Source organism: Benincasa hispida, chromosome 5 (assembly GCF_027475165.1).
Source record: "Benincasa hispida cultivar pf3 chromosome 5, pf3_genome.v1.1, whole genome shotgun sequence".
NCBI lineage: Eukaryota > Viridiplantae > Streptophyta > Magnoliopsida > Cucurbitales > Cucurbitaceae > Benincasa > Benincasa hispida.
In genome coordinates this window covers 17,504,786-17,521,367 of record NC_143482.1, presented here as the reverse complement: position 1 = coordinate 17,521,367, position 16,582 = coordinate 17,504,786, and the positions used below count along the sequence as shown (strand labels likewise).

The following is a 16,582-nucleotide window of genomic DNA, read 5'->3' as shown; positions in this document are numbered from 1 at the left end:
TGAAACATGCTTTCTTATGGTGGGATTTTAAATCTACATGGCATACAATATGCACATACATGTTTAATTTAAATATCACGTACATGACATGCATAAAATATTTAAACTGTTGGGATTGGTGTCCTAATTCTCCCAGAGTCTCGTTGTTTGTAATTATACACATTGTTCGTGAATAAAATAAGTGTTATTTCATTCTGACACTTACTCATATCCAATAAACAAAGCTCCATAGTTATCATATGTAAACTTAAGCATGTATATAAGATATACAAGTGAATCATGCCTTAAGTGATAACCTAAATAGGTCTGTAGTATAAGGATTAAGGTGAGATACCTGATCCTGGTGACACTACGGATATGGCCCACTTTGTAGGGGTTAGCAAGTGTTGTAAACTACTACAGATGGTAGATCTTGACCATTCATATGGAGACATGCAAGCGGGGGTGTCCTATACAAAGAGTTTGTATAAGACCGGACCACAAGATAATTCGTCTCTATGTATAACGCCGTTGATACTGGAGACTTACATCTCATCTAAATGACCATAGGTGACATGACCTCAATCCTTAGTGTTTTAGGAACTCCTGCCTTTGATGGCGGTCCTTTGATTAGTATGGGTGAGAGTGGTCAGATTGCCAACTCAACATGTCTACCTTTTTGGGGACTTGTCTGATTTGGGAGTTGAGAACTCAGTTACACAAGATGAAATTCACTCCTTCCCCAAAGCAGGTGTAAGTAGATAGATTGCTCTCTTAAAGGCTAGTTCCAGGGTTTGAACATAGTGGTCACAGCTTCTCTTTAGAAGAGAGGACTCAGTCATAGAAGAACTATGACTTATGTTCATTAGAAGGATCAGTGGTACTTAAAGAGTTAGATGTAACTACAGCGGCATAACAGTTATTGGTCGAGGTGTACTTATGAGCGATCTATGAAGGGTGGTCGCACTATTGATTGGTTAAGATGGACACATAATATATATATAGTAAGAAGAGTTTAGTTGTCGGTGTTTCATGGAGTGCCTACAGTTAACGGATGATGGATCTCGTGACTAAAGAGTTTAGTCAGTTATTCACGTACCATTGGAGCTTCGAGCTAGAGGTCCATAAGGTCCCCTTGATAGCTCAATAGATTCAAGTTGAAGATCAGTTCTTAGTGTTGATTTGAAATATTCAAATTGACAAGAGGTAATTCAATTATATATGATATGATCGGTGTGGTGCAAAGAGATACATCAAATGGAGGGTTAATATAAATGAGATTTACATTAAGTGCCTTGAAATAGAAATAGAGCTATAGTTTATATGTTTCATGAGATGAAATATTAAAATTATAGGTTATAAACATAGTATGATAAGTTGATTATCATTTATATTTATAATAATATTAATTATTGAATAATTATCTCTTTTTCTCTAATAACCAATTGAGTAAGAGGTTATTGGTAGTTTCATGGTAACTGTGAGATAAAAGGAATTTTTTTTTCTAATTTTAGTAATGTTGATTTGAGATTTCCAATCTCGGAAAGTTCTCACGGAAAAGTTGTCAAGTAAATCAAATTTACTAAACGACAGCTTGGAGAGACTAGACAATCGTGGAGAGTTTTTATACGATAGACTCTCAGTTGACCGATGAGTTGAACGATCGCATAGCTTTAGCTAGACAATCGCATAGCTTTTGTTAAACGATTGGACATCGTCTTATACGATAGGCTTTGACATCTCCCATTGCTCAATCGTTTACACGATTGTTCTTCCACTGGTCTCATCCTCTAACCAAGTCCACCAGAGCCCATACTCTAGATTCTCACACCGAGAATACCAAGGTAACCACTTTGGTGGTGTCATACTCAACTCGACACAATCAAGGTTCTATGATGGCTGTTCGTTGCGTTCGTTGTGTTCTTGATCAGGGTGATCATTGTGTCGAGATTGTTGTGGATCATGCAGTGTAACGGTCGTGCTGTACGAGCGTTCGAGTGTTGTAGTGTTGCTATTTGTTCGAGCATTTGTGATCAAGGGTCTTGAAGATGAATCTTCAAAGGGTCTGATATGGACCAATTTTGGTATTAAGCAAGCAAAAACTAATTTATACAAAAAATAATTTTAAAATAGCTTGAATATGCCTCTGGACTACTCGAACCGATCCGAACCAGATCCGAACCACTCGAACCGGCCTTCAAAAGCTCCAAAAAAGACTGAAGCGGTCCAAATTAAGTCGAACTGGACCTCATGCCATTGAACTGGTCGAATCGGATCGCTCCCAGAAACCAATTCACGTACGCGTGCATTTTTGAGCTAGAATGAGTAGTGTTGCAACGCTCCATCCCAACGTAGCAATGCTTCGAGCTTCAAGAAGAATAGTGTTGCAACACGTATGGGTAGCGTCGTGACACTGCCTAGTAGTGGCTTCTTCTCCAGTTTTTCCAGCTGAGCTTCCTTGCTTCAATCTTAAATTACAGCCTAGTTTCAACTTTATTGACCCTAATAAAATTATAGACTCTCAAACACACAATTAAGCTCATCAATCAAGAGCCAATTATAGATTTAATTACATAATCAAAGAGAAATCTAATGCCAAAATTGAATTAAAATTATATCAGTCAACCAAACATACATCTCTAGAATTTCACCAACCAAACTCAAATTAACATTAATTGAGTGCTTAAATCATGCTCTGATACCAATTGATGGAATAACCAAGCATAAAGAAGAAGCTAATAAAATTATTAAACACTTTAATTACACTTAATTTGAATACAAAGCATGCTAAAGTATGTTTTAAAACAGAAAAGGGTAAAGTGTAATTAAACACTCTAATTACACTTAATTTGAGTACAAATACTAGAGATGTATTGACCTTCAATTTCTTGAGTGGACCACCAAGAGAATCTTCTCTACTATTCTCAGCCTTGGTTTGAGTGGTGGAACTCTGAGTTGAAAGGGATTGAGGTGGAATTGGAGAGGCTTTAAGAGCAAAACTGATTTTTGCATAAATTTCTCTAAATTTAAGATTACCTTCTACTTCCATTTCAGAAATTGAAGCTTTTATCAATCTCAAACATGCAAGCATTCACTCATTCAACAATTTGACACTTTAAATTGCACTTATGAAGTGGTCTAGATGTTGAAATGTGGAAAAATCCACTCAAATCCCATTTTAGGGTAAATCCACTAAATATTTCAAAATTTCAAATTTAAATTAATTAATTACATTTAATTTAAAATTAAACTAAATATAACTTAAATTCAATTTCAAAAATGGAATTTCCTTTTCAAATTTGAAATTAATTTTAATTTAATTAATTAAAATAATAATTTAATATCAAATATTAAATTAATAGGACACCTAATTTACACATGAATCTTTATTCATGTAATCAATATTTAAATTATTATTTAAATATTTTGAACTCTCCAATTACGTTTACTTTTTAAAATTAATTATATCAAATATAATTATCCAAACCCTAAATTGAAATTTGAACCTTTCAAATTCCACACCCTAATTTTAAATTGGAACATTTCAAATTAGCTCAATATTCTAATCCAAGGTTTAAGCTTTTACGAGCTAGTAGAGGAACCTTATAGACCTATAGATTATGAGCTCCAACAATTTGAGATTAATAAGGTACCCAACCTTATTCATATACTATGGACCATTTTGGCTATTTGCTCGAACTAATCCATCTTTATGTCTCCACATAAAGTCAAAGTATTCATGTAATAGTCATCGATCTTAGTTTATTGAATTATATCATTACAAGTACAATTTACAAACTCAACAACAAATTTTCTTCAATAAATATCAATAACATCCTTATTGATAATAGAATATGTTTGACATTACAAACTGCGAGTTTTAAGACATACAATCAAATATGTTCAAGCTCCTGATGGTCTGTGTTTTCGCGTCGGGAGTTATACTCCATATCCTGATCAAACTCCCGACAACAAGTTTGTCGTCAGGAGTAGATCTCCAATGCATTTTTTACCATTTCTCGATGATTTGAAGCATCAGGAAAGGAGTGTTTTCTTATACTGCACCCATTTGTTTATATTTTTCTCTTTTTTGTGAAACTCAATTGTCAATTCATTTTTATCGTTCATTCTTAGAAAATAATAGACATTAACCTTTGATGATCTCTAAATTTTCAATTTTTTTTCTTTTGACCTTGGAACCCTCCAACAGTCTAATTCATTGAACTTCAAGAAAATATCATTTTTCTCCATATTTTCATCAAACATTCACCCTACACCCAATGCTAGCATAACTAACCTATATTTTTGTTGCAATACATGCTTATGTCCTACTCATATGTGTGGAAGTCACATTATTCCATATGTTTGGAAAACAAATTAAACAATATCAATGGATGACTATTTATTTTTTTCCTTTTTAAGTCTAAATGCTAAAATAGACATATTCTACTGGTTAAATTACAGACAAACTATGCTCATTACGTCTTTAAATTTTGAAGTTGTGTCTGTTTGATCATCTCTAGAATTTTATATTTAATAGATTATTTAACTTTAAAAATGTCAAATAAATGCTTACATTTTTAGAAAGAACAATACTTTGTGCATCTCAAATATACAAAAATAATAATAATAGATTTTCATGTGATACACTATGATGAAATAATTAAGTGAGATGTACAAAGATGGTGTAGCCTAAGACCCACTATTAATATTTAAACACTAACATGCCATAGGGTGTAATTTTTAAAAATTAATCGATATATCAAATATAAATTTGAATTTTATGTCTAATGAAACATTAACAACTTTCCATTTTTAATCTAATAGATTCAAGAAATAGTTTATAAAAAAAACATCAAACGGGTCGAAACCTATTAAACAAAATAACAATCTAGGAATAATCTATCAAACACACACACAATTGAAAGCTTAAAATGCTATTTTTGGACATTGATTAAAGTTGAAGTACACAATTGAAGGAAACAAATAGACTAAATCCGTAATTAAAACCTTTCAAATAGAATAATAAACCTCTAGAAACAGAAACAAAAGAAGGATAAGGCATCCTAGCTCATTCATGATGGTATAAGAAAAAATGAAAAGAAGAAAAGAAAAAGATGACAGACATTAGATATCACATATCACATGATAGAACAAGCATGGGGATTGTCGTCACTGAAAAGGGAGGCAATGGTATGGTCAGAGGAGACAGCAAGAGAGTAAAGGGAAGGAGTTTGAAAGAAAGTGTGAAGGGAATTAGTGGGAGATCCTCCAGCAGTAGTATTAGTACTACTAATGAGATGATGCTGTTTATTGTTATTATGATGACGGTTGTTATAATTAGTGGAACTGTAAGTGTCATAATAATGGTTGACTATATATGAAGGGTATTTGTAAAAGGAAGTGTAATGAGAAGAGTATCCTGGAAATGGCCATGCTTCTGCTGCTTTTCCAGCTCTCTTTATTGCCTTCACCACTTTTCTTTCTTCCAATCCATACCCTCTTACTGTTATTTTCTGCATCTCTATTTCCACTTCCACTTCTTCCACTCCTACAAATCCAAATTCCATCTTTAATTAAACATTAATTAGTTTCATCAATAAACAACTTCAAGGGGGGAAACATATTTTCTAGTCCCCAGGTTTTCGGTTTTCGGTTTTGTTTCTATTTGGTGGTTAGGTTTCAAAATGTTTTACTTTTAGTCTTTTAAATTTTGAATTCGGTTTCGATTTAGTTTCTAGGTTTCGAAATGTTACAATTCGATATCTAAATTCCAAATTTTGCACTTTTAACTAGATAACCACTTTCAGTCTTTCACATTAATGTCTATTAATTAACTTTAAATAGTTATAAAGTGAAATTTTAAACTTAATTTTAATGCTGAAAAGTTGTTGTGAAACTTAATTCTTTCTATTTTGTAATTAATTAATAGATTTTCTCTTACAAAATTTTGACAAAACATATTAACAATATAAATGTGAAAAAAAGAGAGAGAGAAAAACTATCAGAGATCTAAATAATTTTCTTTTAAAAAATCATGAATTTTGTTAAAATGAATAAAATGGTCGATTCTTATATTAGAAAAGCTTTATTTTATTGAAAGTTTATGAAGATTATTAATTTTGGTGAATAAGAAAAAAAAAGTAAATTTGGTTAAATTTTAGATTATTTTCAAATATAGAAAAATTAACAAAATATATTTATAAATATAGTCAAATTTTAATATATATCTGCGACAGATTGCGATAGATCGTGATAGACTACTATCTGTCTACCTGTATTGTGATAGACACAGATAGTAGTCTATCACGATCTATGTTAGATACATTACTATAATTTACTATTATTTGTAAATATTTTCAACAATTTTATCATTTAAATTTATGGTCTAAATTTAATTATAACTTCACAAGTTTAAGAGTCAAAATCATTTTCTTTTTGTCAACTTTAAATCATAGTGTATGAGTTATATTAAAATGGTTATCACTTTAAGGGGACAATGAAGCATCACTTTTTAAATACAGAATAAAAGGACCATTGTCTGGACACTGCTGTGCCCAACCAAGACAGGGGAGCACAGGCCTGAACACTCTTTTTATTCCATTTTCATGCCAAACTAATCAATATTTTCTTTTTAAGATTAAAACAATTTGATAGCTTTGATAAAAGAATTTAAAGTTTAATTAATCTCATTCGGTAATTATATAGAATAAGTCCGAGAGTGATTATCAAATAATTAAAATCACTCTAAACATATTTTAATTATATGAAAATTTGGATTTAAAAGTGAGATTAAATATTGAATTAAATTAGGTTGTTTTCAAACATAGAAAAATGAACTAACTTATTTAAAATATAGCAAAATGTCACTATAGATACTAATAAACATTTATCAGTATTTATGTTAATCAGTGTTTATCATTGACACTGGTAGATGTCTATCAGTTATCTTTCAATATCTATCACTAGTGATATTTTGCTATATGTTAAAATATTTCCAGCAATTTTGTCATTTAAAATACTTACCCAACTAAATTTGAGAGATTAAAGTTGCGTTTTGGAGTAGTTCTGAATATGAAAAAAATGATTTTAATAATTTCAAAACCACTCTAAAAAAATGCATTTAGTTTTATAATTTGCAAACATTACCTCACTCATGAATTTCTTTATTTTTTGTACTTTACTTTTTAAAAGCTAAAAACATAGTCTTTGAAACTCGTTTTTGTTTATGAAATTGGACTAACCATTTTAAAATAATAAAAATAATAAAAAGCAAGCATAACTTTTAAAAGTTAAAAACTAAAAACGATTTTCAAATGTGACCTTACAAGTCAAACACAAAATTTAGATTAGATAAAGGAAAACATGAAAACAAGAACCTTGATTTTTTTAGAATAAAAAGTTTATAAATTTGGTTAGACACGATTCTTAACAAACACGAATAGAAAACAAGAAACAAAAATATTTTACCTACTCAACTAAAGAAAATTTTGTATAATATCGTACCTTTGAGCTTGAAAAGAGCTCTCCTCAGCTTAGAAGCACATCCCTCGCAATCGAGATTCGGAACTCTAACCTCGACCATCTACATGAAACCGTAAAGGCACCAAGAATACAATGAGAAACAGAGAAGAGAAAAGAAAGGTAATAGAGTTATATGGTCACATGTTGTTTTAGAGAAGATAGAGAGACTTACAGACATTGTGGATGGCTTGTATGAACAAAATAGAGAGAGTGAAAGAGTTGTTAATTAAGCCTTACTTTGTTGCATGCATAAAGCTATGGGAGAGAAATGGAGTGTGGGAGAAAGTGGGAGGCAACTCTAGAGTTTATAGCTAGTGTGCCTTAGGCTCCCATCATGATCAAACATGTTTTTTCTTTTTTCTTTTTTTTTTTCTTTTTTTTTTTAATAGACACGGATGGAAATCTATTAATGTTTATCAGTATCTATCATTGATAAATTTTGACATTTTATTATATTTTATAAATATTTTCAATAATTTTGTCATTTGAAATCGTTTTTCTTTTTTATCATTATTAAAATTAAAATTTGAAATCGTTTTTCCTTTTTATCATTATTAAAATTAAATTTAAAATTTCACTTCACTTTCACAATATGTGGAAAGTGGGAGATCCAAAATTTTTTACCATTTAGTCGAAGATATGTAGTTAAAATCAAATATTTGAAAATCCAATAATAAAATTAAAGGTCGTTTTTATATATAGCAAAAAGATCAACTTATTTATAAGAATAGTAAAATAGCAAAAAGTTTCATCAACCCATTGGAAAAAGTTTATGTTTTTTTTCTTACTATATTTAAAAATGTTTCCAACGATTTTATCATTTAAAATAATTTCTTTTGTTTTAAAAAATTAATATACTTGACATATAGATTTTTCTGTTTTTACTTTTTAAATTATGACCACCTTTTCACTGTTTCTTAGTATATGTTTTTCATTTCTTGAATACTCAACAGAATTATTAATTAATTAGTTTTTGGAAAAAAAAATATTAGACCCCTTTTATAGCCTAGTATTTTTTTTTTCAATAGTGATTGTTTTCTGATAATATATTTTTTTTTACGATAGTCTTCATATCTTTTATGTAGGTATTTGAATTTTTAATCAAATTTCAAAAATAAAAATAAGTTTTTAAAAATTATGTTAGGTCATTTTTACCAAATGGTAATGAAAATAGGTATAATCATAATGAAATTTCATAGATGGATCAATTATAATGATCTTAAATCGCAAACGTAATTATATTGATTTTGATCGCATTTACTTAAAATTATAAATTTTGTCATATTTAATGTTACTATTATCTCGACCTCTACTTTTGAAGGTCAAGTTATAATGGTAACAGTAACGATAACAGTAAATATGTCAAAATTGATAATTTTTTTCAACTGTAACAGTACCAATAATGGTAGCTATAACGGTAACGGTAATGATATAACGTAATTCTCAGGTGTAGTGTAATCAGATCGAGTATTCTTTATTCATCAATCATATTGCATTATTTTATTATAGATTTGGATGTGGAATGCACGTGTCACTACAAATGTAAAAAACAAGTAAACAGCACCAAAAGTAATCAAATGGTGTCCACTTTTTTTTTCATTCTCATTGATCTGTTACGTTTTTAATGGAATAAACATGGGTTTAGTGTTAAAAATTAAATAATTATCAAATATGAACTAAATAATTATCAAATGGCTAAGTTATTATAAGCACATGATTTTTTAATTTAACCGAACATGTTAATTAACGTTAAACTAAGTTTTAGGAGATAGATTAGTCACATTTAAGGATTTGTAAAGGTAAATAAATTGAAAATATAAAAAGGCATAATAGGCTAAAGAAATAAAAAAAAATAACAAAAAGGGGGGGAAATGAGAAGACAGGAGCGTTGGATTTTGAAAAGGAATGGAAAGCACGCGTGGATAGGCGCTGTCCACTACGGCAGTGTGGTGGAAACATACCCCACGCTTTTCATGGAAATTAGGAATCATTTAACACACAAACCCCCAAACACGTTAAAGACACTAATCATAATCAACTCAAATGAGAAAAAAATATGTGCATATACAATATATCATTTTGTTTCAAAATTATCATCACGAGGTCTGTAATTCAAATATTTTTATAATATATTTCGTAGTATGTTGGTTTTGCATTGAGATTGATTTCTTATATGTTGTTATGTATGTCTTACAACATGTTAAGACATTTTCTTTGATATCTGTAACATGAAAGCAATTGATTTTGTCGAAGATTTTGTTCCTTATCTGTTAGTAGGATTTTCTAGATTTCGTGGCCTGTTGTATTTTTCTTTGTGGAGTTGATTTATTCTTTCCTTAAATATCTTCTCAAAGCTATCCATATATTGTGGTTTTGATCAATTTTATCATTAGCCAATTTGAAGAATATTGAAGCCATTGTCTTGCGTGAGTGCCAAAAAAAAAAAAAAACCAAGTGTGTGAATCTATGGGGTTGTGAAGCTTTTGTTATTGTCGATCTTACGTGTTGCTCTAGATCTTATTGATTCGTTCTACTATATTTTGAGAAGGGATTCTCATACTTTGACGGAGCCTAAGTTTTTTCAAGTGAAGCGATCTTCATTTGAAGTGAGAAAGATAGAAGTTCGAGTTGAGAGGGAGTCTCACACTTAGAGGAGCCTAAATGATGATACAATCTTATACTTAGGGAGAGCCTAAGTACATTAAAGGTGAGGAGATCTCACACTTAGGGGGAGCGTAAATTTCATCAAGAGTGAGTCTCACACTTAAAGGGAGCCTAAGTGATTGTTCTCTAAGTTGGGTTAGTCGAATGTCACTATAATTGTCGTTTATTTATAGATGAATACATCGTTGTAACTGTTTGACTTTATATTATTGAATATATCTTTTCACGGGCACACTGCTCCACTGACATAGGTGATATTTCACCAAATTTGGTGACCAAACTCTATGTTCTATTTTGCCTTTAGTGTTATGTGTTTATCTTTTATGTTCCTGAAAATGCTGTAACATCATGTGTAACATTACTTTTATGTATTAGATAACCTTTAAATTATAATTTTGTTGATAATTTACAAAATTTTGAAATTTAGTTCCTATAAATTCTAAATAAAATTTAGTTCCTATAAATTCTAAATAAAATTTAGTGTCTATGGTTTAATAAAATATTTATAAATATTTCCTACCAAAAGCATTATTCATGAAGATTTTATCAAAATAGACTAAATTTTAATTAGGGACTAAATAAATACTAACTATTTTCCAAATTACATTAACAAAATTTTGTATTTTAACCTTTTTTTATTGTACTTTCGTTAAATTTTAAATTTTAAAATAATAATAATAATCAACCTTTAAGAGATACACTATGTATATATATACATGTTGTTTTAGGAAAAAAAAATAATACAGATTGTTTTTTACTTGAAAAAAAAAAACAAAGAGATTTATGTTTAGAAAAAGAAAATGATAATAATGGAAGATATTATTTTTAAGGGTTTATTGAAAGTAGAAAAATTAGACATCTAAAACTATTAAAACCAATAAGAAATAAGTTTGAACTTACCAAACTAAAATGTGAAAATTAAACTGACTCAACTATATACAATATATATTAGCAAATTTAGAGATATGTAGTTGGAATTATCTATTTTTAATATTGTAATAATTTAAAAAACCTACAAAAGTAAAATAATATTTTTAAAAGAAAGAATTTAAAAAAAAAAAAAATGTGTAATTGAGACATCATGATGCTGCCCATTAGCCTCCGAGTTTTAAGCTACACAATGGGGCCTTTTTCAAATCCTTCGTCCTCATCCTCATCCTCTAATCATAAAAACCTAATCCCATACATTATTTTTAATCTCACTTTTATTGCTTTACGATTTGTAGGAGTGGACTTTGATTCAGGAGAGACCATATCTTGTATTTATTATTATTATTATTATTTAAAAAAGTGAATTGCACAAAAGCTCTTAAACTGCGTAATTATTCTAATCTAACTAACAACTCTTCCACTATGTTTACTCACAAGTTTGACGATGGTATTAAACCAAATCGACAACTCAAATAACTCGACTAATACAACTCAAGATTTAGACTAGTTCTTGTTTTGGGTTATGTTATGTTTTTCAAAAACTGGCCGACTTGGTTCGACTTTTAGATTTAGGAAAAAAAATATTCAAATCAAATTGAACCTAGCTAGTTTTATATATAACATGTAACGACTTGTGTTTTTAAGTCCTCTAAGTGAGGTAAGTATTAAAAAAATCAATTGACATTTTACTTTTAATAAAAGAAATTAAGAGAAAATGATTAAAACATCATATAATAATTTATTCATCATCGAAATAAATTTTGGTTCGAGATTCCTAAAAACAAATTGTCTAAGATATAGATGAGGGTTACAAAATGAAATGAGTTGTATACAATTACTAACTAGCTAGTAAGAGAATAATTGGCAATAAACTAAATTGGTTGACATCCAACATGCAATAATAGGTCCAACCACAAAAATATATTGATCATGATTAAATACATGAAAATCTCATAGCATGGTCATAAAATCTCATCAATCAACACATACCATTTAGAAAGGTCAAAGAAAATAATATCATTACTAAAATTGTTCCCAACATACTCAACTGTTATCCAAATAATTTTTTTTTTTTTTTTTTTTTACCTTATAGATGTCTTGATCCAAACCTAAATAATAAAATTTTAATTTAACTCCAATATTTAGAACCTAAAATATGTCAGCTTTATGAGTTTGAATCACACTTCAGGTATCTTTTATCAGAAAAAAATATTTATTTATTGATAATTTTAGTATTTTAAAGTGGTTGATTCTAATTTATTTTATTTTAAACCACTTGAATTGAATGTTAAGCGAATCAGATGTGGCTAAAAAAAAGTTACACACGGACTATGAAGTACAAATACTTCATGTGAGGCAAAAAATCAGTATCAGACACGTATCGGATACTAATATTTCCAAATACTTCCCAGATACGTAGCTGACACGCAATTTGACGTATCTATTTCTATGCGTACTTTTTTTAAAGAAAAAAGACAAGCAACTTATCTAATCTTTCCCAATCTAAAACTAAGCAACCTATTTAAAAAGTTCACTACTCGAGTCCAAAATTAAAAGGAAAAAAAAATAACGGACCAAACCCTAGGCTAGATACATCTAATCTTCATCTTCACATTTGAGTCCCTACAAAGTCCACCAAAATATAAATCATTTGAATATCTTCAACAATTCAATGAAGAAGTTCTTCGTTTATCTTCATACTTCTCCCTCTAATCTTCTTCTTCTTATTATTTTTTGCAATATGAGTCACTTTTTTATTGCATTTTATTAGCTATTATACTTCATCATCTTATATGTTGCTTTTTTTTTTGTATTGTATTTCAGTGTTTGTATTCTATTTTGTGTTATTTTTATTAATTTGTATGCTAAATTTATCTATACCTTAGATTTTTTTAAAGAAAAAGAAAATGTATCTTCAACGTATCAGTCAGTATCCTCATTTTTTAGAAATATATATAAAAAAATATTAAAAAAATGGCACATCCTTAAATGTATTAATATCTTAGTTTTTTAAAAATTGACGAATCGCCGTATCCGATCGTATCCATATCGTATAGCCATACTTCTTTCTTTCCACATTTTAATCTCATACATTCATTCTTGCAACCTTAATCTAATGTTAGTTCTTAATCTTACTTTTTAATTCAAAATCCCTTCCAATCAGTCTCCACCTCCATTTCTTTTTCTCTAATCCAATGATTGATTTTCATATTTCTATTTTAAATTTAAACCCTTTTGTCATCTTCTCCACTACCATATCTCCTTTTCAATAATACTCCATTATTGGCCATTCTTCAAAACTTAATTCCTTTATAATATTTTTGTGAGAGATGTATAGTTTTTTCAGAACTCCAAATTTCTGTATCAACTGTAGGGAGGGTTTCTTTCTAGGAAAATTTTCATTAAAAAGTCGACATGAGCATAACTCAACTGACATAGTGCTCATACTATCAACTCGAGGTTAAAAGTTCGATTTCTCGACCCTACACTTTAATTACAATACCTTTACAAAAAGAAATATCAATTTGGAATTTGAATAAGGTGAGGGTGCACCTTGGAATTTAGAATTTGTACGAGCATTTGGAGGTTGGTCAATTGGTTTTGTTTTCACTCGTAAGAGAATCTTTGTAGGAAGGTATTAAAGGAGTCTTGCAGAGTGGAATATGAATTTTTGAACCATTATAAAGTTTCTGGTGTCATTTCTTTTCTTAAGTTTCTCCTCTTTCATAACTCATACACTTTTTTATAAACTCGTTTAAATAGGTTTTCTCGAGCCATTTCGGACGAGATCGAGTACCAAGATTTTAACAAAATCTTACCATTTATCTTTTTCAATCCATAGGAAATGACGAAAATAACCCTAATGCAAAACCGAAACATTTCTTTTTCTTAAGCGAACTATCATTTTTTCTTTATGTTCTCTTCATCCTTATTCTTTAACATTCTCTCAATCTCCAAGCACATTTTGCATCGGTTCACTTCATTTCAACTCGCACAAGCAGAGGTATTTCGCAATTTCCTTTAGTTTCTTGTATATATACGTTATGTTTTCTATCTGGGGGGTGAACTTGCCAGAGATGGGCCCCAGATTTTATGTTAACTTGTATATACTTTCTAACTTGGTGATCTCTTTCCATGAGATCTTTACAGATATACTACCACCTTAACAAATATACTATAATGCACAAATTAATATGAATTTATATGTACATTTCCAAAAAACATATATATATATAATATGGAGTATCATTCATTACATATCAGAATATGAAATTGTCTAAGTGTTGGGGGTTGATAACACCGAAAATATGTTATCTAGCTTCGCTTAACTCGAGATTATTATTGGATTTTATGTATTTATTTAATTGTTTTGTAGGTTTCCAGCGCATAACTGTAGAATTGGACATTAATGACAGAAAGTAGCTATAAACGGGTTAAAATGGAGTTAAATTGTATCAATTGGGAAGAAAGAATGAAGAATTACAATTTTACCCCTACTTTTATGGTGCCGCGACGCTCTATGGCACCGTTTGGTGTCGTAAATGCAAAATGCCTTTTATTCGAGAAAAACACACAACACTGGTACTGTTTTAGAGCATCGCAGCACTCCAAACCTCATCGCGTGCATCTATCTGTTAGTGTCATAGTGCTATCACAACTTCTATAAAAAGAAATTTTGTGGCCTAGGTCAAGGATCTCCAATTCCAACTGAACCAGTGATGATTTCTCTCTATTTTCTTCATCTTTTGGGTTTGTTCATGTATCTAAACATTATCTTGATGTCCATCATGTCGATTATGGGCTAAAGGTAACATTTTCTAGCTTAGGCATTGAGTTGATATCTCTGTAATTGCACACTTGTGAGATTTTGATATAGTTTCCTGTGAATTCCTACATTGTTGATAATTTCTTCTCAGTTTATGAATGATCAATGATTATATTTATGCTTATATTGTGTAATCAATAGCTATAGTTTAATTTACAATGTGTGACGTTAAATTGCATATTAATCCAACTTAGCAATATGTTAAATTAGCTTGTAAGTTATAAATCTATCTCAACGAACATTGCCTAATTAACCTAAAAAGTCAATTGAATTGGCTTTTCTAATTGAATGTTCAACTTAGACATTTCCTCGATCTTAATGTGGTTAGATGACTTAGTAGGGTGTGTTGCATCTATTGATTTGGTTAATTTGATCATTTGGACCCTTGCTTAGTTTCTCTACCTGAGGTAGCTAGGGTAGACAATATAAGAATAATTTGATGAATCCGTGCAAGCTGTAATTCGGGGAATCAACTCAAGGACTTAGGTTAGATATTTTAATTATTCGAATTTAATCTCAATTTAGTTTGCTTTATGCAATTTAGATTCTCTTGTAACAAACAATTTCAAAATCCCCCTTTGGTTACCCTTGGACTGCAATTGGAGGAACTAAAAGATGATACTATTTATCTTCATATTGCATCTTCATGTTTGTTCTACATTTTGGTCTATAGATTGTGAAGAGATCATGAGAGGAAGGTGATTTTGAGCAATATTAAAATACTAAAATTTTAGTTTAAACTAAAAAATTATCCTTAAATATGAATTTAACTATGTATCTTTGTTCTTCTTTATGTAGAAGGTTGTTCTGATTGAACATGTTATATATCTTTGTTCTGATTGAAAATTATCCTTGATTATGAATTTAATTATGTTAAATTATTCTTGATTTAAGCTTCATCTTTTTTTTCTGCCCTGTAGTTTATTTTCAGGTTAATTTCTTCTGTGTCGCGAATCAAATTAATAAAATTTGTAAAACTAGATGCCTGCACTTCAAAATGTTTGGTTGTATAGTTTATGTAGTGTTATGTATGGCTTCATTGATATATTTGTTTGTTTATTTTGACAGAATTGTAAAGTGACTTTGGGGGATCTAATAAAGTTCAAAGCCAAAAATTTCATCTTTCCAGCTATTTCATTTGTTGCATCTTGAAGGGCATTTAGAGTCAGAATTTTAGTAATCCCTATAACAGCTACAAAAGTTAAAATCTTAGAATTGAAATGATGTTTAATGTCCAGAGAAGTCTCCAATCCTCCTTCCCTGTCATCTAATTGTAGCACAGATTGATATTTCTAAATAAATGTACTCAAATCTAAAAGATCCTTTCGAAGGATTCTAATAAGTTACATACTTTTTTTATTATAGTTTTGGTTCCTATATTATAGGATTCCTTACATTTTCGGGTATGTTCGAATTAACTTTTAAAATACTTAAATATATTTTTTTTTTTGAAATGTAATTATATGCTTTTGCCTTGTTGATGGATATGATTATGAATATACATAATTACTAAACATGAAGGTTGTATTACATACATTGTTTTGTGGCTATCCTTACTATAGCCACTTCTAGGTTTTTTTTTAAGCTCCTTTTCAGTCTTGAATGACACATAAAGCATCTTTAGTTTATGTTCATAGTTTCAGGAGTGGGTTGCATGTC

The 16,582-nt window shown here is 29.7% G+C and overlaps 1 protein-coding gene across 1 annotated transcript; it reads right to left on the bottom strand.

Annotated features, from left to right (window-relative positions):
• Positions 1–4,900: 4,900 nt before the first annotated feature.
• Positions 4,901–7,807, bottom strand: LOC120078292 (Heavy metal transport/detoxification superfamily protein). The gene is made up of 3 exons (XM_039032525.2): positions 7,676–7,807; positions 7,486–7,564; positions 4,901–5,530 (listed from the first exon to the last, which is right to left on the bottom strand). Exons 1-3 carry the CDS (start codon positions 7,679–7,681, stop codon positions 5,121–5,123), a joined length of 495 nt encoding a protein of 164 aa, XP_038888453.1. The 5' UTR covers positions 7,682–7,807; the 3' UTR covers positions 4,901–5,120.
• Positions 7,808–16,582: the final 8,775 nt, after the last annotated feature.